The sequence below is a fragment of the Lethenteron reissneri genome, chromosome 40 (genome assembly GCF_015708825.2).
Source record: "Lethenteron reissneri isolate LAM-NWPU_2019-01 chromosome 40, ASM1570882v1, whole genome shotgun sequence".
NCBI lineage: Eukaryota > Metazoa > Chordata > Hyperoartia > Petromyzontiformes > Petromyzontidae > Lethenteron > Lethenteron reissneri.
The window spans coordinates 9,371,842-9,394,683 of NC_083818.1; the positions used below are offsets into that span (position 1 = coordinate 9,371,842).

Below are 22,842 nucleotides of genomic sequence, written 5' to 3' on the forward strand. Positions count from 1 at the left end.
ACAACCCTTACTAGTTGGCTGTCGGGTGGTGGCGGGTTTTCATGACACATTTATATATTTTTGCGATCTAACCCCCTCCCCCCCCAAAAAAAACCTCTATTCTGGTGAATCGTGTTGATGTTTTTTTTTCTCACGATGTTCGGACGCGACCATATTTGTTAACGTGATAGGTGACAACAAGCCGCACAGTACGTGGCGGAAACCCATGTTCACGAGGATACAATGTTCAAAAATCAATACCCACAGGTCAGAATCCTCTTCTCGTACATTGTTTGTGCTGTGGAGCTCCCTGAAGTATTTTCAGTCCCCGTGGACGCTGTCAGTAAGTGGGGGGGGGGGGGGGGGGAAGGTCAGACATCATGTAAAAGTAACAAATTTTAACTAACAAAAATATAACCAACTGCAACTAGAATATTACTAAAATGTACGTATTCATTAAATATATGTAAACTATATGGACGTGTATGTAAAATATAACTAACTAATATAACTAAAATATAACTAACAAAAGAATATATATAAGCAGACAAATACTTCTCCCTCGAATTTCTGTCCCTCCACATATATATATTATACATCCCATCAGTCACGTGGCCTAATGAGAGTGCTTAATTTGAGCAGCATTGGTTCAACACAAGTAAACTCTGATCCAGTCGCGACAGCCAGCAATATCATCAGCAGTCAGGCACGCCCAAATCAATCTTGGTGGACCGTCAGAAGTTCATAGGCAAAGCCCCGCTCCGTTAGACATAATAAACCACGATGCCACTGCAACATCTACGGTATAATAAAAGCTACAGCCAAATCTGACTGAGAGTGAATTAATTCATTTTTCGATTTAAAACGTTCGTGACTGCAGGGATTCATCTTCTTGGTTCTTTCGGTAAAGTCACGTAGAAGAGACCCTTTCTTTCCGACAGACCTGTTCTTCACCTGAGGACGGCTGCTTGCGTTGTGGCCGATACGTCGTGAGAATTGTATTTTATCATGTTTTATTTGTATTATTTTATGATTTCCCTTCTACGTGACTTTACCGAAAGAACCAAGAAGATAATTCATTTTTTTTTTATAACAATTTGCCGAGTTGAGTCAAGGTGCTTCAGATGTGGCACACGTCCCATCCATGGGGCCAATCCTTTGCGCTCTGCAGTCGTGCAACGTTCCACAAAGTCAGAGGGAGACTTCCCAAGTCAAATTAACGTCGACCTTCAAGAAGATCGCCGAGCTCTCTGTCTCTCACTGGTGGGTACAGCTGATATAATTAATGCAAATGCTCTGTCAAACAGCCAGCGTTCAATTACAGCTCCCGGCAGAGCCTGCCATGGGTGGCTTGGAAAACCCATATCAGATAACCGTGCGAACAGCCCACGTTGGCTACCGGTGCCTTGGCTTCAAAAGGCACTTAAAGTCACAATGAGTTGCAATAATGTGTGCCCAAGTGGGAATTGAACTTAAGACCCCAGAGAAGCAAATGGATAGCAGGTCAGTCATCAGGGGCTCCAATAGCACGGGAAGGGGGTGAACGAATGTGCGAGCGTATATTCTTGCGTACGTGTGTGTGTGTGTTTGTGTCACCGTTGTGCCTGTGGTTCGCCGTGTTTGTCGTTGTCTTTATGTAAATGTGAAGATTGTGGCAAGCGGTAGGGTGGTGGGTTAGTGCACTGTTACAAAGCCGGAGATCCGAGTTCGATTTTAGCTCATGGCCAACAGAGCTCGTGAATATCGGAACCCATCCCAGGTTTCTCCATAGGTCGACTCGGTCTTGATTAAGTACACGGTGCAGTCTGAAAACATTGGCACTGGGGAGACAAAGGCGGTCAGGCAATGCGCTAGTCACACCACCGCATCGTGCGTGCTCGCTAACAGCACTTGGCACAACATCCTGTTGAGGCTAAATGGGGGATGTTTGTCTTTGTGCATGTTTGCATCTCCAAAAGTGGATATTTTCAATGGGCCGTCTTCAGGTTATAAATAAAGTAAAACTATTGATATATCGATGATTTTGATAGTATTTAACGACGAAAAAATAAGCAATGGTAGTCTTTTCGAGAAACTAGCCAAGTCTTGTAAGATCTTGGAGGTCAAGCATGGTGTGAGCCGGGTTATTGTTTGCATGGATGACCAATGCTGCATTTCAGGGGTCATTCACGTAGGGATGCAGGCTGGCCAGGCAGTCCACGGATGGGGCCAGTCCACAGATAATTCGATGGCCTGTGCTGTGTCTGCGGATTGAATAAACCCATGAAGAGATTTGAGTGTTACCCTCTCGACTGTGTGGGGTTGTCTCCAGGCACTCCGGTTTCCTCCTCCAAGCCAAATATTCGTTGACCGGGCTTCCCATACAATGCAATGCAGACACCACCCGTAAAACAATATTGAGATGCAGTGAGGCTTTCCTGTGCAATTAAATATAATAAAATGCCACGTTTATTTTATAATGAATTTGAAGTGCAAGGCAATGTTATTGCTGACAGCAGTGCTGACGTATTTTCAATCTGTGCTTAAACACACACAATCATTTGTATGCCTGCAGGTGCAATGGAAGAATATTTTTGCGTGTCTTTTAATAGTGGAATTTATAGTCTGGGTTAACACAGTCGATAACACTTTGCTGAAATCCAATTTGTATATGTTTGACCCGTAGTTTTTAGTGTTTCCCTATGGGGGGAAAGTAAAAGATTAGAAAATCTGCATAATTGTTGCCCTGTTAATTGTATGATGTGCAATAGTGTGGCAAATCCAGCTCTCATTTATAGTGTGAATAGCGCCAGTTGCATGCGGGACTAAAATGCATCTTAATGTCATTGAGTGATATCCTCCACAGGCAAGCTTGATGCGAAAATGCACCCGCAGAAGAGGGCACTGAGACTGTGACTCATTCCTATGGCAAGGTCAAGGGCATATTTGTTTAACCGTGAGATATTCTGGGTTTAAGCCACAGTTTTTTTTTTTTATCGAGGGCAGAATGGGGCTCATTGTGCAGTTTTTACTTCATAGAATGCAATTCCTGTACGGTGGTCAAGGTATGCAAATACTTGAGATGTCCCAGTTGCTGTGTCGTTCAGTGGTAATCACCATTGCCTTGTGCGTGAGTTTACAGTGCATGTGCTTCACACATGCGTAAGTATAAGAAGCATGCACAGCCTCATTACAGGTGTGCACTTGCGCTGTATGTATGTATGTGTGCGTGTATACTTTGGCCTCAAAATGCAGCAGTGCCGTGGTTGGACTCACTGCGTGATGAACCTGGTGACCCCAGTTCGATTCCTGATCATGGCCAACACCGGTGACGATTATCTAAGCCAGTTGTGGGTCTATGCTAGGTGAACTCAGCCTCAAATGAGTACCTAGTGTGATGTATAAACCTTGCCATTGGGGAGACAATGGTAGCCGGCATGGTGCTGACCACCCACTCTCTCGAGTGTAGTTGCCGGCCTTCATATGTGCTCACGAACAGCACACACCTCAACACTCTGTTAGAGCTGTCGGGTGATATTTGTCTTTGTGCCATATTTGGCATTAAAGTGCACATAGCATGGGCGTGATGGTGGCAGGCCACTTAGCAGCAAACGGTAGCTGCTGTTGCAGAGTGCTGCAACCCTAATGACATGGGTTTGATTGCTGGCCATGCACATCATTGTTGACTCAGCCTTAAATGAATACCTGGTGCAGTGTGTAAACACGGCATAATAAATACTAATCAGTGGTTTCAACATCGCAAACATTCACGCAGACTGAATCTGCAACACAGGGATGGATTTGAGGCAACCATTGAGTTGTTCATGCATGTGGGAGAAAACCAGTGCACCCGTATAATGATCGAAAATGTGCCCTAAGACATATGCAGCCTGACGGCGACTAAAAAATAAACAACGGCCTCCGATTGGAGGAAAGAGGTCTCCGCGATGATTGGTCGGGAGGGCAGGCTTGAAGGGGTTTGGAGGATAAGGGTTGCAACGGGAAAACAGAAAGAATCCGGTAAAGGGAAATGGTACAGGGATTGGCGAGAGGTAAAAACAAGGACTAGAAGGTTCGAGAAAAGGGGCTGAGGGAGATATACGAGGAGTGGGGACGCTCGGAGGAAGATACAAGCAGGAAGACAAGAGCGAAGCCGAAGGTCCCTCATTGTGGAAGTCGTTAGTAGAGTTCATGATTTTGTAAACTTTCAATAAAAAGTGGCTCCTCGAATTTATTTATCGCCCGAGTGGTTACGCCCAAAGAGTACCTATGCATGTGAAGGGGGCAACGCTCCATCAACACACACACACATGGAACAGACGGAAATTGCTCGACACTTGCTTGTCCCGTACACTCCTGGCATCTGTGCGATCCATCAACAGCTCCGTCTCCGTGGTGCTGGCCTACAGCCGTGTACCACCCCTTACCCAGCATTGGGGAGACAAATGCAGACGGGCGTATAGACCCTTGGCCACACCGCCTCTTTGTGCCAGCCTGAGCAGGTGATCGTGGACGGCACTTACAGGCTGCGAGTTTGAATGGGGAACTCTTTCTTTCGTGTGCATTTCAATGAACACGTTCCCATCGTGCATTTTGGCTCAATAATGATGTACACAGCACCGCGATGTTTGTACTTTTATTTTCATGGAAGTCTGCCCAGTACAGCCCAGGGAGCGCTCTTAGATTGTATTTAAACATTCGGCGTGTGTCGCGGGTGTTGTTATCCCACTACGGTGCCAAACATGGGCACGGACGGTGTTGTGTTGTCCCATTTTTGCTCGAGCCCTTTGTAATACGAGAGCGCACCCCGAGATGTTCGCAAAAATGGCGCACATATGTGAGAGAGAGAGAGTACGATCAATAGCTGGGACAAGTTCAAAGACGTTCTACTCTTTACACCAGACCTTTAAAACTCAAAACACCGGCTCAGACGCGAGACATTGTTGGCGTGCTGTGACACATATCTCAAGCGGTTTTAGAGGTGGCGGTTGTTGCCAGCTATCTCAATTCCTGTTTACAACTGCGGCCCTTATAACTCGACCACAGGTACTCAGGTTTCGAGGTATGGCACACATGCCTGGTTACAGTCAAGCAGTCACGCCTGATGGTACTGATGTCAGAACACGCCTGGGGATAGACACGTGAGATAAAACAAGAGAGGTCTTAAGAAAAGTGATATGTACTGTATATAAAACAAGGCAGGTCAATGTATCTCTATGCTCATACGAGCGTGGGAAAATACCCATTGAAGGAATTATTGGAAATTCCACGTTTCAGTGGAAGGGGCCAGCCTCACGATAAGACTGATATTGTTTTTATAGATTTCCCCCATATATTCGTACAGATTGCTGGCCTAAGTGCTATTAGGGAGCACTTATTTGGACTGATGCATGAGGGCTGATGGTGTGGCCAGCACCACGTGCATTCTACTTTTGCTCCTCCCCCCCCCCCCGTGCTGATATTTGAACATTATACCAGGTACTCATTTCAGGCTGAGTCAACCTAGGGGAAAGCCCCAGGATATCTTATGCCTGAATTTCCCACCGATGTAAGCCGTTGCCATGATCTTAACTTCGGGTAAGCTGAATGCATAGCAGAATTCCATAACCATTGCACTTCCATAAACACCTCCACAGACAAATCTACACATAGTGCTGATAGTGAAGCGTGTTTTACGTCCACTTTAGTGCATGCAGAGGTGATATAGACATAATCATGCCTGGCGGCCTTTGTTTCCCAAACACAAATGTTGACACACAGCGCTAGGTACTAGTTTTAAGCTGTGTGGACAAAGAGAAAAGCCCACAATGTGTGTAGATCCAATTTCCAATATTTTGAGGCAAGGCCCGCACTTTAAACGTGGTTGTTCGTGGGTTGCTCTTGTCACCATTTATCATCATCATCAGCAGCAGCAGCAGCCATGGTCAATCCACTGCTTGATGAAGTACTCCCCAAGCTATCACCATTTCTCACCGTCCCGTCATGTAACAAGCCACCTCGGACTCGCACAATTAAAGTGCACGGCTGTATTTACACACTGTATGTATGTATGTTGGACTTCTTTCGCACTGTACGTAGCCAACCATGCTAATCGGAGGTGTAGGGGAGGACAACAAACTAAACACACAATGCAGTTCTAAATAGATTAGTTTTCAATCTAGACTTGAAAGAGCATAGCTCCAGTGGCTTCATAATATCGGAAGGAAGAGCGTTCCAGACGGCCGCAGAAGCGCATCTGAAAGCGCGTGATGCAGTGACCTTCTTTGGTCAATGGTTAGCCAAACGCCGCTGCAAGGATGACTGGAGTTTGCTTGATGGTTTATGCTCCTTTACGAGATGACATGGTGTAGCAGTTGATGTGTGGCATGCAGTGGATGTCCTCTAATGTGTATTCCCCTCCTTTGACTGCCACTCCATGATCAGGCTCGATCACCAGCGTTGCTGTGGAGAAAATAATATAAATTGTCCGGCACGTAAAAAAAATTTAAAACACGTTTTTACACTTCCCATCAAAGACAATGGCTTCTGGGAGTGCTTAATTTCAGCAGCATTGGTTCAATACAAGCAAACTCGGGATTGGTTTTGTCATGTAGTGTCTCATCAGCAGAGTCAGGCTTCATTTAACCAATGCAAGTTCATAAGCAAGACCTCTTTTTAAGATGCGGATCCTAGTTCAACACAAAACTAGTTTGGTTCAAGCACAAGTTAATAATGATGTCTCTAAGTTGCATGTGTTTCTAATCTTTTTTTTCTGTTTCACAGTGGAAATCCAAACATGCATCTCCCTGACTTAAAACTTTCGCGACTGCAGGAATTCATATTCTTGGTTCTTTCGGTAAAGTCACGTAGATAGAAAAAATAATAATAAACTAAAATAAATATGTAAATAAAAGCAAATAACCCGCGACGTTTCGATCGCAACACAAGCGGTCTTCATCAGGCGGAGAGAAAATGTTTTTAGCTTTTATTTAATTTTAATTTATTATTTTTTTCTATCTACGTGACTTCACCGAAAGAACCAAGAATATGCATCTCTCCACCACACTTTTTCGTGTATGTCCCATTTTGTCTTTCAATGTTTTCGTACCACATCATACAATATCCATCTACACTTAAATACCGGAGCATGAACAATAACACAACGAGCATTACTTATATGAAATGCCAACAGAACATCGTTTTACTAACTCTGATACATTCACAGAATGGAATACCACACCTATGACGTGCACAATATTCTAAAATACTCAAATAAAATTTGCGTCAGGTTATACTGTATGAGCTGCAACTTTCATCGATTTATTTTATTTCACACGATGAAGCACTTAACCGCATGGCAAATAGCCAGTGGAAAACCACCTGTACGATGAGAGCTCCGCACTGGCTTGGCTCGGATACGCCAGTGGAAAAGAGCATGAGAGGATTAGATGGCCAGGCACGCACGCTACTGACCACATCATCCTCTCGTGTGCTCAAGCCAGACGCAAACGTTACAACGCACGCTCCGCAGGGCATCGAGTTGGTGTTCCTCACCACTGGCCACCCGAGGCCAGTGATGGAATTTTCGCATTCCGGTGGCAGGAGACAGTTTCTCCATAGGACAAATCACCGTTGGCATTCTCCCGAAGCAAAATTCAATGCACCACGCGCAGAGTGATGATGGAATGGGCTCACGCGTTGACCACGATTCCAGGCTTAATAAGTGCTCGCTAATGGAATGTCCTGCCGAAAGGCTGCGAGGCTAGGTGAGAGATCATTGTCTTTACTTTCACATTTACAAGAAATTGCTGTACGACTCTCAGGAGGCATTACAAGGATCACTGCCAAGGATGCAGTCCTGGTGAATACGGCATTAGCTCCATGTATTGTTGGCGTGCGCAGTCACGCACGCTCCACGTTGTACATTACACAGAGCACACAACCAGCGGCAGCCACAAAGCACACTATGGCACAAAGAGATAATTTCCACATTGGGTTGTTTATATATATAGAGAGAGAGACGTAAAAAAACTCGTTGATATTGGCACTGGAATTTTTTTATATATTTACTGGAGCCAGCAGATTTCTGCTAATATTTACTCGCTGCCTTGCTTCAAGAAACTAATCTGTTGGCCTCCTGTCATCGTCTGCCTCGTACACAGCCACCAACACGGCTTGATTCCACTAGGGGAGTCCCCAGCACAGAGCCATTGATGTGTGTGAATGTGCTGGCACATAGAGGTGCAATCAATGTTTGTTTGTAGCAGTGCTGGGGCAATTGATTGCAAAGGCTCTTTTAGGTTCTTCGGCTTGTTTCCTTTGCTTTTAATTGTGGTACGTGTGCGTGTCCGCGTGCTGTCTGGGACTCCCCTAAGCTCAACAATGGCAGTGGGATGAGGGACCTTCAACAATGACGAGCGGAGCCATTGTGCGGCGAGTGAATCACAGCGAGACGCAATGGTGGAAGGGAGAGTTGCGGGATATCCATGTGCGAGTCTGTCCCTGACCTTCTGCCAACCAGCGGACGCCACCACACCTGTCCTTGAAGTTCACCGAGCCTGGCACAAATGCCATGGCGACGTTACTGCTGCTTTTTGGTTACTGGTGGATGTGTGTGTGTGTGTGGCAGTGGTATTGGTGGGGAGAGGTAGTGGAGCGGTTACCGCGTGCGCTACGAACCCGGCAACCCGGGTTCTATTTCCATGCACGGTTAACACCACTGATGGTTATATGAACCGGTCCTGGGCTTCCCCAAGGTCAACCCCAAATGTGTATCTGGTGCGGTGTGTAAAAACATCGCCACTGGGGAGACAAAGGCGGTCGGGCGTGGTGCTGGCCACCCACCCCATCGTGTGCCGTGCCGGCCTTCATAGGTGTTTGTTAACAGAACTTGCCCCAATAGTCTTTAGGTCTATATGGTGGATCTTTGTTTTTGGTGGGTTCAATACCAGGTTTGTAACAATTCACCCCGATGGAGGCTTGACAAATTTTCATTATTTGAGATAATTACGTGACTGGCACGATACATGATGGTCGGTAAATTCCCAGAAGGCCGTCTGGCTGATGGAATGTGTAACAACAAATACGTGGAGAGACAAATATGGGAAAGAGGCGGATTGGCTGCTTATTTACGTTGTCGCCAAAAACTGCAATTCGTTGTAAGCATTTGGATGCGCATATGACGCAATGTAAGGCACGTTGACAGGCACGTTGACATAGAATACTCATTCTGAAGGTACGTAATCATGAATCATCTTCTCCAGAAATTCAATGACTTAGCAGGATTTCATTCAAGAATCAATTGTTCCATTGTTACTGTCTTGTTTGCATTGTGAAGACATATTTACCTCACAGCCGTAAAGTGGAATTTCCACTCCTGGTTTCAGAACCACCAACCAAAATTAAAGCCACTGCATTGGTTGACGAGGGAAACTTTTACGTGATTGACATCCACCGATGACTTCCCACTCAACGCCAGGGAGATTATTCCTTTATTTTATGAGTATGCTCGTTTACGCAGGCTTTCCTCATTGAATCGCAAGACTCTCTTTTCAGGAGCGTCCTGCACAAGCTTTCACAGGCAGGGTTTAATGTTACTAGGTGTAACCCCAGTTCAATAAATTGAAATTATTGTTACAATTTCGGTCAATTTGGACCATGACACACGGACATTTTTTTTATTCAGCTTTGGGATGATTTGGCTTAATCAACACCTGTCTAAAATTTAAAACTGCAACCCTTCAGTTGAGCAGCACGCGTTAGAAGCTTCCAGTGAGAGTGGTGATTTTGTGTATGCTCACGACGTCACGCCCAGCGTAATTGCTCGCACATTGATGAGTGTGGGACGCTTTACCACGTGACTCGCCTCTAGTTACCTAGGTGAGAAGGGAAAGTGCACATTAATATCATTGCGCTTTTGTGGGCCACGTCTGAGACCAGTAATGCTTGAAAGTCGTACAACACCGCTGTCTCGTTCTGCCCATGTTTGTCAGAAGTGTGCTTGTAGAAGAAGTGTGCTTGCTTTACAAGTGTGCTTATATCCGATATGTACCTGTGTCCGATGTGTGCTCGTATCAAAAGTGTACTTGTCGCAAAAGTGTGCTTACGCTACAATAGTTTCTATAGCGAGAGTACTTGCAAACACTGCATTAGAATCAGACGTGTGTTTGTATCAGGGGTGTAATTGTGTCCTGCGTGTGCTTTTATCCGAAGTGCGTGGTAATTCAAAAAACAACAAATAATCTAAGTAACAGAATTAGATATGAAAGAATAAGCCGTACCCTTTACGGCAATAAAATACAGACGTTCAAACACCAAGAAGACACCTATTGCACGGCATCACCATGGTCCCATAGATAGATGTATAATTGACCTGATATTGTAGCTGGCTCCTTATATTAGAAACTAAACACATAGTTAAACGGCAGCAGAAAAATATTTAAATTACTTGTGCTTAGTTCTGGTAATCATCGACAATGTGTTACCCACCTACGCTGGATTATTAGACTACATTTTTGACTCCATCCCTTAGCCATATCCTGCAGGAACTGCGCAGTCGACAGCCGCGGCATTTGCATACGAGGTAAAGGTGCAGCCCTGAAATGCCTTGATCAAACCATTGCTGGTGGAAGGGCCTCCACGAGAGGGACCTCCAGAGTTCTCCAACAAAAAAATAAGAAGATATTTTTTTATTAAAAAAAAAAAACTCTTATTTTGTTACATAACTCTAACAAATCTTATTTTGTTTGTTAGAGAACTCGAACAAAACTGTAACAAAAACATAAGAAGATATATATTTTTTATTCAATAAAAAAAAACTCTATATTTCAGCTGCCGCAATGCACGTGGTCAACACGAGACGGTGGCTCTTACTAAACGACGTCACGAAGCAGTCGTTAGAGGGCCTCGCGCGGCTTCGGAACCGCAGGTGATGGACCTCTGTCTTTGATAGAATCTCGGCGGACTCTTCCATGCTTGCCAGATTGCTTTGAAAATGTGGTGGTTACCCACATGGTAACCCACCACACGCGGCTTGCCCATCGACTAACTGTGGTGTGCCCATTTACACTGCTGGTTGGATAGAAGCAAGGTGCTTTTAAGAAATGTGCCCCATTGCTTCAACTGTGGCGCTAACAATGACACCACGGCAAGCATCCAATTAAGATGTTACTGTAAATACAAAAACATATCATAAACCACGGCACGTGACGCCAGTCGTGACTGCAAAACAAATGGCAGGATGCTTAACCGTTCCAAATAAAAACAGGGGCATGTATATCCGAGCGCGTTGAGTTATTTCTCTGGTTTCGCAATGGAAATGCAGTGTCACAGGGGCCTGGGAAGGAGGTAAAACTGGCCCTGGTGGGAAAACAGAAGTGTCCCTATGAAAATATTGGTTTAAGTGGCAGAAAGCACAGTGCGCCGTGCTTGCAACCCAGTGACCAGGGTTCAATTTCATTCTCCGTGGCCCAGACAATGTCAAATGGGCTTTGTATGCAATGAGGGCCTGCTCCGGGTCAAGTCGGCCAAACACGAGAACCTTTGTGCTGTGTGTGCAAGAGAGCGCTGGCGAAAGTGATATAGCTGGCTGAGCACGTTTCTGGCAAACCAACCCTCTATTTAGACCGGCCAAGAAACTGGTACTTGTTAGCAGCACTTTCACCAACGTCCATTGTGGATTATGATAAAGGAGTCCCATTATTGCTGTTTACTGAAGCCGATGAAGGCCGATTGAAGTCATTACCGAATTAAAAATGGGTTCTATATTTTAAGAGTCAAGTGCATATATACACGGCCGCCATTTGGTATAGAGTGACTTCCCCACAAAGTGTTCATTTTGGCCCATCTGCCCACACAATATCTGAAGGATCGGTGACATGGGTCGCTTTGCAGGAAGTTCACATTCACTGGGCAAACCTGTTCCGAAGGTGGACTTTGCACCACTGACTCAGGGCTGTCAATTGAAATGAGCAACGTTCCATTGTTTGAGCGGAAAAAAAACCAACAAAAATTAAATTCAACTGGATTTTGGAGTAGGTTTTTTTAGCGCCACCCTCATCTTTTTTGGGTTGTCTCGCGTGTTTGCTCGGCATGATGTCCGACGTTTCGCTTCGCGTCTTGGGAGCTGCTTAAGGAACTGAATGATCGGTTCATGAAACCTACGACTTATGTTTGTTTTAATTCGGGTTGCCACACGACTCCGACACGAGGTTCCTGACAATCTTATATTTTGGGTTTGCAAAGTATCGTTATATCGTGATTATCGTTGCTCAAATATTAACTTTAAAAAATAATTCACGATAATACGCCGATTAAATTATCTGTTAGTACTGATTTAATTAGTATTTAGCAAAAACGCTTTCCGGACACATTGACGGCATGCAGGTAATATGAAGTGATTTGTTTTACAGCGCATGTGTTATAATTATAATAGATCGTACAGTTGCAATGATGAAAAGACTCACTGCAAGATTCTGATGAGCGAACCGACTAGGTGAGAGTGGCTCACATTCAGGAAGAATGAGAGTTCAAATCCTCCATTGGAACCTCATTTGCCAGTAAAAATATGATAATTGGTTTTTTTACCCTTCTATTTGGCAACAAAACTGACACCTTTTTACAAGGAGTCATGTTTGCATAGACCGCAATACCTGCAGTCATAATACAAACAAAAGACATCTGGTCCAACCCATGTGAGACTAGGCTCTAAGGAAAGCTGTCTCGGGTGTGGACCAATCAACTTCAAGGACAGTGCACATTATCAGAGTTATGTCTTTTGCTTGTATTATGACTGCAGGTATTGCGGTCTATGCAAACATGACTCCTTGTAAAAAGGTGTCAGTTTTGTTGCCAGATAGAAAGGGTTAAAAGCTAATTATCAGTTCAAATCCTCTTTCGGGATCGATAAATTAAGTACTACTAATATGTCTAGATTGACTCCCTCCCACACCACACACCGGGTACATGAGGAATTCCCACCACAGGCTTAGTGGGGGCTAAAACTGCAGATGATCACCACCTCAGTGTTTATTTGAGCGGTGGAGTGTAATGTCTTCGAATCAATCGTCTTGCGCACCTTAAGTACACTGAGGAACAACAACAACACGATACAGACGCCGAGTGCCACTACAGAGTTAGGGCAATCGATATCGCGATGACCGTTATGTGAGATAAATATAATGTAAGACATCGCGTTCGTCGATCAGCATCGTCGCAAGGCGTCTTGCGAGCGTGGAAGAGTAGGCCAAACTTTAATATGTAGGTGATGTCCAGTGCTCCATATAGTGGAGGCCCGTACGATAGCGGTGCTATGAAAGAATACATTGCAGGGCTGCACCTTTATCAAGACGGCAACTGCATCGAGCGAATTTAGATGCGCGTGTGCTGCCGTCTGGAATGCTCTTCCTTACGATGTTCGGAAGCCACTGGAGCTACTACTGTACGCACTTTTACATCATCTCGACTGAAACCTCATGTATTTAGAAGTTATTCTTATTGTTTAATTTGTTGTCCTCCTCCCGTACCTCCGATTAACGCGGCTGGCTACGTACGATGCGAAAGAAGTTCAACATACATACATGTACACGGATTTTATTTTTTTGATGACTTCATTTTGCAAGACAACCCATCTTTTTTTTTTTAATATCGAGAGTCAGCAGCGATAATTATAATCACTCCGACTTCGGCGACCCTTCGCAGCCATGTCCACACGGTCCACTAGATGGCGATGCGGGGCCGTAGAACAGCGCCCCTGGTAAAACCTGAGCTCGTGGAACCGATGACACACGGAACCTGCTTTGACCACCACACCTTCACCACCGGCGCATGCCATCTGCTTTAGTCACGCTCGCTGATTTCACAGATTGAGGGCCGCGCACTGGACAACGCGTGCATCTCGACGCGCGAGGGAAAGAATGCATTGATAGAATCTCTCGTCGAAAGGCGAGCTGCGATGTCTTCTTCGCATTGCGCCATCACCCTCGGTACGGTTTTCCCTGCAATTGTGAGCCATCTGTTGGGGAAGTTCACCTGGGATGGGATCGATTAATGTAGTTTGATTGACTGGGCAAACCAATAAAAAAACACCGCGACTATAAGCACGCCGATCGTGTTGTTAGTTGCCATCGTCCTCGGTTCAGCCTGCCGCGCGATTGATAATTTGCAATGATAACGTACAAGCGCCGTTGTCAATACACTGCCACGTGAACGTCTCCGCCACGCCGAGCCGCTTGTGATGCTCAGCGTGGACTCGGCGGAGGACCTCGTGGGGAGAGGCCCGCTACTCACATCGCACGTGTGCTCATTCTGGTCGTGGACGGGAATCGAACTTAGGCGTGCATGTCCAGCATCGCATTGAGTTGCGATAATCGTCTGCGCCACCGTCCGTCCCTCTTCCCATCTGCATTGTGCACGTGGGGAAATTACAACAAGTGACCCCTTTGAAAATATGCGAAATCTCAATATGCCCTTATCTGGGTAAATCAATTCACCGTTCAAAGTTCATATGCCCATGTATACCTCGATATGGTTATTTAGTTTCAGTCGTACAGTAGTTTTGACCTTAGTCGCCCTTTTAAACAATTTACAGTTTTAACTTGTACCCATTTGGTCACGATGTCATTCTAGGAACGTTTGAAACCATGTTAAGCTGCTCTCAGCGAGGTCACCAGCTTCAACCGAATCTGTGTCTGGGCTACGGGTTTACCGGCTGCCGTCATGAAAGAGTGGAATTTCAATCCATGACTCAGGACGGCACACAACTCGTGCGGATATAGGTGAATTAAATATCTGTGTTAATGCATCCGATAGATCTCTGGCGTGTTTTGAGGTTGTACCGCGCGCTGTTCGGGATGGTGTCCGACGTTTCACTCCACGTGCTGGGAGCTTCTTCGGGAAATGATATAAAATTTCTGAAAGAAAAAAAAACCGCTTTCAGCAGGTGCATCGAGACGTCGGTTGTGACCTAAATATTCAGTTCCTGAACAATTTCCCAGCAACGTGAGCGAAACGTCAGACATCATACCAAACAACACGCGGCACAACTCGAAAAAAAAACTCACCGAGGAGTTCGAGACTCCGCACACAGCACAGGGGTGAATTCGCTGAAACGAACAAAACGTGTCAATATTTTAAGAGGTGGTGTACACGAGACGGTGGCCCCTTAATACGTAAGAGCGTCGGGTCTTGCCGACCTTCACCCCCCCGCCTGTGCCCACAGCAGAAACTAGAGCTACTCAATCAGTGCCAATTTAAGACTGTAGCAGAGGTCGCAAACGGGTTTTGATTCCTTACCCGTACCCGGCCGCACCAGGGTCGCAAACGGGTACCCGTACCCGGCCGTACCCGTACCCTACCCGTACCCGGCCGGGTATCGGGTAGGGTACGGGTATCGGGTACCCGGTTGCGACCTCTGGACTCTAGTCAGCTGGAGGCGCTTCGACACAGCGCTGAGACTTGCCACGGTGGCGGGGTGTGGGACCGGGCCACGCTGCCTGCAGTGACGCAAAAGCCCCCGCTGGGCGTCGCTGGAGACTGCGGAATACGCGCGTTGGTCCCTGCGTCTCACGGCGCTCACTTGCTCAACCCCCCCTCCCCCACCACGACAGCTCACGAGGACTCGCGTCTGACACGCGGTTTCTGGCTCTCTAACGAACGCGAATCGTGGATTCCTTCCGAAATCATCGGCGCAACTCCAAAGATGCCGTTACGCTCATGGGTGTAGGTCCTTTGGAAGAAATAAAAAAAGAGTATTTTTAATAAACGTCGGCAGCGTTTGATGCCTTCGTGTGCGGTGTTGTCACTCATCACGGCAAGGTGGCAATGCTTTGGATATGCGCTCACGCTCTTCCCATGCATCTTGGTTAGCAATTCATCTTGAAGCTGTGAGATTCCCATTTTACAACGCTCGATTAAAATGCTAAGGACACCGCCCTGCGATTAGCTAAGCACCCTAAAAAAGTCACCGTCGTCGCGCCGATCAAACCACTCCTCCCCAAACACCCGTTGCCTCTTCCATTGCGGTATCCCTCCTGAAATAAAACTATCTCGAGATTTGTAGACGCATTGCCGGGTAGCTGATATACATATATAACAGGGAATTGGCACGTGTATGACACTTAATGAACCCACACGTATTTTATTTCATCGTTTTGGTTTTACAATACATAAGTGAGTGTCTCTTCGTCTTTCGTGTGTGAGCGAGCGAGGGGGTTTGGCAGCGTAGCGGTGAGCACGCTGTGCCACGAACCGGGCGCCACGAGTTCGATTCCCGCTCATCTGAACAGGCCCGGGGGGGCCTCCAAATGAGTACCTGGTGCGGCGTGTAAAAACACCGCCACTGGGGGAGACAAAGGCGGTCGGAGTGGTTTTGGCCACCTCCCCATCCCCTTGTGTGCCGTGCCGACCCTTCATAGCTGCACTCAAACAGCACTTGCCCCAACAGTCTGTCCAGGCTATGAGGGCGATCTTTGTCTTTGTGTGAGTGAGTGAGAGAGATTTAAAAAGGGGGGGTCGGTGGTGGTGGGGGGGGTATGGCTTTGGTTAGCGGGCCACATTCTCTGCATCTTGGATACTGAAAGGGAAGGCTGAGTTAGGCGGGTGATGGCTTGGCAGGGGGGGGGGGGGTAACTGAAAGAAAGATTCCCGGCCGAAGGTTTTACGCATAAACACCGGCCACCACCACCCCCGCTGACAGCTCTCTGCGGCGTGCAAGTCCCCGTGATAAGCCCGGATCCCGTTGAGCCCCCCCCCCCCCTTGGGTGTGCGAGTCCACAAATCGTGCACTCACGGCAATGTGTAGACACTGCTTTGCGACAGGTCACATGCGGAACAAAGACAAAGATCCCCCGTGCAGCCTCTAACGGACTGTTAGCGAGCATATGTGAAGGGCGGAAACGGCACACGGCCGGGCGTGGGTGGCCAGCACCACGCCCGGCCGCATTTGTCTCCCAAGCGGCGGTGTTTACAGACCGCACACACACACGCAAACCCCATACACACAATTTATTTCAAACCAATTGACAATTAGGATCACCATGAATCATCATCATCAGTCTGATGGATGAACGTCTCCCTAACCCCGTTGCCATCCCTCACGATCCTGTGATGTCATAACCCGCCTCGCACCAGCACACGAGTTGATTTCATCGCTCCATCTCCTCCAGTGGACGATACCTTCCATGCATTTGGCTTCAATTCGAGGCAACGCTTCTATTTGACAAGAGAGCCAGGATAACATGGCACGTTCACGACACAATCAGTATTTGACCGTGTGCGTGCGTTTGTCAACATGTATGACGGGCAAATGGCAGGGTAAAAATCACACGTGTTTAGTAAGTTGGTTGCAATATGATCCACATTTTTTTTATTACAATGTTTCATGGTGTAAATGCGTGGCATTTCCCTACAGATGTTTTCTTTTCCCGCAGCGTAATACATGTAATGTAAACACAGCAACAATAAATAAAGTTTCAACATTGTCGGCAACTTGTGCAATTCACACCAACCAGGCACTGTTGGTGTACCTGCCCTGCCTTCAAAATAAACGCCTTTTTTGCTAAACTTTCAACCGTTTAGCAATAAATGTAGGGCAGAATAAAACTAATATTCACACACACACACAAACCTCAGTGTTTCCACGGGTAAATTAAATGCTGGCGTGTGGCCAATTAGCGCGTCATCGGCTAAATAATGAGCGTTTGTGGCTGAAATCGCGTGTAGGACTTTGAATGTGTACGTGCCTTGTGTCCCCAGTCTAACTAGCTTGACTTGTCCCCATCGTGTTGCGGCAAATCACGTTAGATTCGACTAGTTCGACATACTTCCTCTACAATGGTATGGCATGCGGGCAGCACGATGGTACGGTGCGTTTGGCCGTACGGTGGCTTTGTGAACATTGTAATCTATTGCGCATGATTGTGCTTGGGAAATGATGGTGTGGACTGTACGGCAAAGCAGCTACACCCCCCCCCCCCATTCAACCCAACCACCCAGAATCACCTCCACTCAGTGTGCCCTTCCCCCAATACCACCACAACCACAAAACAGCGCCACAGCTAACAGGAACGCCACCACCACCACCCACTCACCAACCCACCCACCGACCTACCCCCTATTGGACGTTTTTACAGCGGTATAGCCAGTAGCATCCAACCCCCATCTCTCAAACAACACCCACCAACCTCATCAACCATCCTCCCCCTCCCCCGCTCACACTCCCACCGCCAAACCTCTGCTCCCTCCCTGGTAGGCGGAGTAGACATCTCCGAAGCAGTGTCTCGCCTCCGTCGAGAGCACACAACTGAAAGGCTGGTCGTCTGTGCGGAGAGCGCAAGAGAGAGAGAGAGCGCTTGGAGGCTGGAGGAGTTAGGAGGGGAGGGGAGAGTTGTGAAGTGGGCAGGCATGGTCCGCGATTGAAGCGCTTCCACCACTACCACCACTACGAACTGCGTGGCTATTGCTGCTTCTGCTGCTGCAGCTGCTGCTGCATCACCGGAGACAGACACTGACGGCGCGACGGGATTACTCTCGTTAGGGGGACCGAATTACATGCGCGGCAAGCCGGGCGACTGAACTGGACACGGGCAGAGCTATGGACTACCTTTTGCTGTTCCATTTTCTCCTCGCCGTCGTCGCACTCGAAGGTAAGGGGCGAGGGCGTCCATCCCAAACTCTTGCTGCTGCTATTCGTGGCTCGGTGGCGCGGTGGTCACCACTCGCTGCTGTCGGTGGGGTCACTAAATATGAGCGTGCGTGTCGTAGGTTAGTTGAGCACTGGCAGATCAGCGATGCTTTCAAAGGCATGCTCTGACTGTTGGGAGCAGCGGCACGCGTGCGTGCGTTTCATGTATTTGTATGCGTGTAACACACGTTGTGTATCTCGGTAGGGCATGCTTTGACATGTGTGTGCCACCAACGTGTGTGTGTAATGCCATAGTGGCAATCTCATATGCTGCTGGATGTCGACTGGCCAATGCTGTGAGTGGGTGCATGTTGGAGCAACTTTGTGATGCAACCGATCACATGTGCTCCAATTGATGCGATAATGCTTGTGCGCTCATGCGTACACACAATATTGTGTGTATGTATGCCAACGAAATCCATAGCATGGGTACAGCCGTAGTAGATAATGTTATACACAACCGTACGTGCACGGCTGTTATCACGTACGGTCTCGTGGTGTACGATGGCTTTTTTATCATCCGAAACGCTTTTCTTGAAGCAGAGAGAAAGAGAGAGAGAAAAAATCACTCAAGCTAGCAGTGCTTAGAACGCAATGACGCTCAGATTCTGACAGCGAGTGGTTACTCTCACACGCACGCACCGAGAAACGAGCAGTAATCACTCTGCCCATCATCCATCGCTTAAAGTTGGATCCGATATACAAAAGAAAACGCGGCAGGCAAATCGTAGAAAAATTATAAACTTTTTAAATTGTATTTATTTGACACATCGGATTCGTCATTTGTAAACCACAGACGCGCAATGATGAATTAAAGCTTGTCCGGTACGAGAAGACGCCCTTGTCCGGCTCCGCTGGAAGCTGTTATTCATTCAGTGGGGCAGACGTTGGAATTGGATGCCGTTCCTTGCCAGCGTCCACACGGTGTACAAAGACACCGACAAAGATCACACCCAACCTCGCTGACAGGTTCTGTTGTGGCAAACTGTTGTTAGCGAGCACCTAACGCCAACTACTAAATGACAAAGACACAGATCCCCCGCATATCTTTAAACAGACTGTTGGGGCAAGTGCTGTTAGCGAGCACCTATGAAGGCCAGCACCACGCCCGACCGCCTTTGTCTCCCCAGTAGCGATGTTTTTCTACACACCGCACCAGGTACTCATTTGAGGCTGAGTCGACCGAGGGGAGGGTCCAGTTCTGGTTCAGATAATCGTCACTGGTTGCTGGCCGTGAGCGGGTATCGAACCGGTGTTGCCTGGGTTCATAGCGCATCGCGCTAACCGCTACACACACACACACGCGCGCGCGTCGTGATGCCGAGAGATAACGAGTCTGCCGTGCGCGTGTTCCATCTAGGCTGCACAAACAGTTGTGCTTTAAGAATCACTTTAATACACACAGTCGCACGCGCGGACAAAAAAAATGATGTTGAAGCGCACGAAATGAGCCTTTGAAACTGGGACAAAGCGATAACCCATGGGGAAAGGGGGGTGGGAAGAGTCTCGCGCGCTCTCTATGACGGAAGGATGCGAAATGAATGTGTATCCAGTGTAAGTGGCTGCTTGATTAAGGCCGATCTTGCAGGGATGATGGATGTAAGGGGGGCGACGCACCAACATCCAATGCGCCTTGATTTATTGCGAAGAGGGACACTCTAAGATGCCGCCTGCATCCCCCCCCCCCAATCCGTAGACTTTCTAAGGCTGTAAGGTGAATTGGAATTTTGCGATCCAGGCTTGTGGCAGCGAGCGCTTGCTTTGGGATGTCACACGTCTCGGCAAAAAACAAATAACTAAATAACACATCCGTGTGTGTGTGTGTGCCTGTATACCACGGGGGATAATGAACGGGTTGGCTATTGCAGGGGGTAAATGGAGTGTTGGTGGTGATGGCTAAAGTGGACTATCCCAGTTTCTTGCTCGCACGCACACTTAAAAAAAAACCCACGCCTTTACGTGTAATGTCGTGTCTTTAGCACGAATGTGTCCCGCTCAGAACGTAATTAATACGTATTTCTGTTTAAGCGTACTTCGTTGAAGGCCATGAAACCCGCCTGACGCAAAGCGGATATGTTGAATTTCATGCCTTCGTACGTTTCGCAAACGAACGGAGAGTTGGATGGATTTTTTTTTGGAAACAAGGCGTTATTGCGAGTTCTTAAAGGGTCCGGCGTGTGTGGGTTTCGGCGGGGTCACCGGAATAGGGAACCGCGTAGTGTGCTTTTTTATGTATTGTGCGGATTTCTGTGAAAACCCAATTCATTAACACGGTTCATAAATAGTACACCGTTTTTTTTGTATCTACCGACCGTCAAAACATTGTTTATTTGATGAAATATTGTGCGTGCCAGTGTTGTTTTGTCCCTACTATTTGGCTGTCCTGAGTTTATTGCGTTTTCTTTTACTCATACAAAAAAAACCGTATCACAGTTTGTCTATTCATAACAGGCAGTCATAAAAGTTTTGTAAATATACCAGATAGTTGAAGCAATTTAATGGTAGATTGCATATAGACCAGGAACATGGGAAATTATTTTGATGTTGGGGTCTAAGCCGCCATGGGGACATTGAAGATCGAGAGCCTATGGCTTAGTTATTATATTTTACTGATCTTTACAACACTGCAAACAATCATGTCAAAAACACATAATTTGAGACGGACTTAAGCTAAGCGTATTATATTCTATTTATATAAAGTACCGATACATTTATGTAGCCAATTAATGATAGCGAACCACATGTGTATGCTATGAAATTGCATGTCAAAACTGGCTTTAATCGTGTTTCAATGATCCGAGACTTTACCTTTGATATCCATTTTTGCTTGATTTTTTGTATTACATAAACTCTGTGATAGGGCAGATTTGTCCTCATCAATGGAACGGGCAGTATTATAATAGAAGAGACACAGTGCCATGTTACAGACCTCCTTATGTTGGTCATTCCCTTTGACATTACCCAGTTAATGAGCAAGTGGGCAAAGATAATGAAACTGAGCTTAGAAAAAAAAATGAGATTGCATTTTCCACCAAAATGGAATCCATTTTATGTGGCCGTTTCGCCGTAGTATTGAGTGATTAATTACACGGTTAGGAAATATGGATGCACTTTCTGCATGTTTATAGGTGCGTTATTCAGAATTCAATTTGAATTATTAAAAATATTGGTTGAGTTTCCAAATATCCGTGACGGTGTTACCAAAAATGGTGTCCTTGGGCTCTGGCTAGGCATTGTATGTGAATTTCATTTCTGAAAATCCTGTAACTGAGAATATAGTCTGCGTAATCGCATGGTTACATGCTTGCGTGCACATATGCATTGTCACATACGAACCTTTTTCGCATTGCCATGCAGCGCGCTGGACAGTATACAATCCTATGAAATGTAGAACTTCAGACCGAATCTTTAAACAATTGCACTCGCTTATTAAGCTTAACAATACTCAGGTAAATTTGACTAACTTAAACCATACGTTAAAATATACCCGTATTTTAATATCTTCCATGTTGTACCCGCAATATACTGCATTACTATTTATATGCTGACATTTCAAATAATTTTCTGCAACTTGGCATTTAAACATTGTTAAGGGGAAAGAAAAAATGTGCCACTACATGTGTGTATTGTTTAAACTGTACAGTACCACGAATAAGTATTGTTTAATTAGCCAGAAAATCACATTGAGTCCCGAGACAATTTTTGAGGAGGGTCCTGCCCTGCCCTGCCATGTTTGGCCAACGTCAATTATAATGGCCGTATTTCAGGAATACTCCGTGTGTTATGTGTCTGTCCGAACGCTGTCTGTCTGTTTCTGTGCATGTTAATACAAGTCTAATCCGTGTTTGTAGATGCATGACCTTAAATTCAAAGCAGTTCCCCTCGCTTCGGACTTTAGACGGGAGTTTCAGAATGCCCGCTCTGACAAACCGCCCATTGCCTCCGTAGCAGCAGCAGCATTGAATTTACCTTCAAAGTTTCTGAATGGAGAGTAAACAAGCACTTTAAAAGCACATGGGACCCGATTTGCTTGTGCACCTGAGCACATTGAGGTGGGCCCGTCCACAATCCGCGAAACACACACGGAGAGAAAAGTAAATGTTGGCTTTAAAGCCTGGAATTGTTTACTGATGTGTTGCGTTGGAGGCGAAAACAGCAAGCCAGCAGGAGCGGTTTGCTGACCGCTTAATTCCGGCACATTACATTACACAGAATAAGCCGTGGAG

The 22,842-nt window shown here is 46.5% G+C and overlaps 1 protein-coding gene across 1 annotated transcript in view; it reads left to right on the forward strand.

Annotated features, from left to right (window-relative positions):
- The first annotated feature begins 18,125 nt into the window (after positions 1-18,125).
- LOC133352489 (ephrin type-B receptor 2-like) overlaps positions 18,126-22,842 on the forward strand; it is a 141,525-nt gene continuing 136,808 nt past the window's right edge. The window contains 1 exon segment of the mRNA XM_061568167.1: positions 18,126-18,578. Coding sequence (XP_061424151.1) covers positions 18,527-18,578 — 52 coding nt within the window. The 5' untranslated portion in view covers positions 18,126-18,526.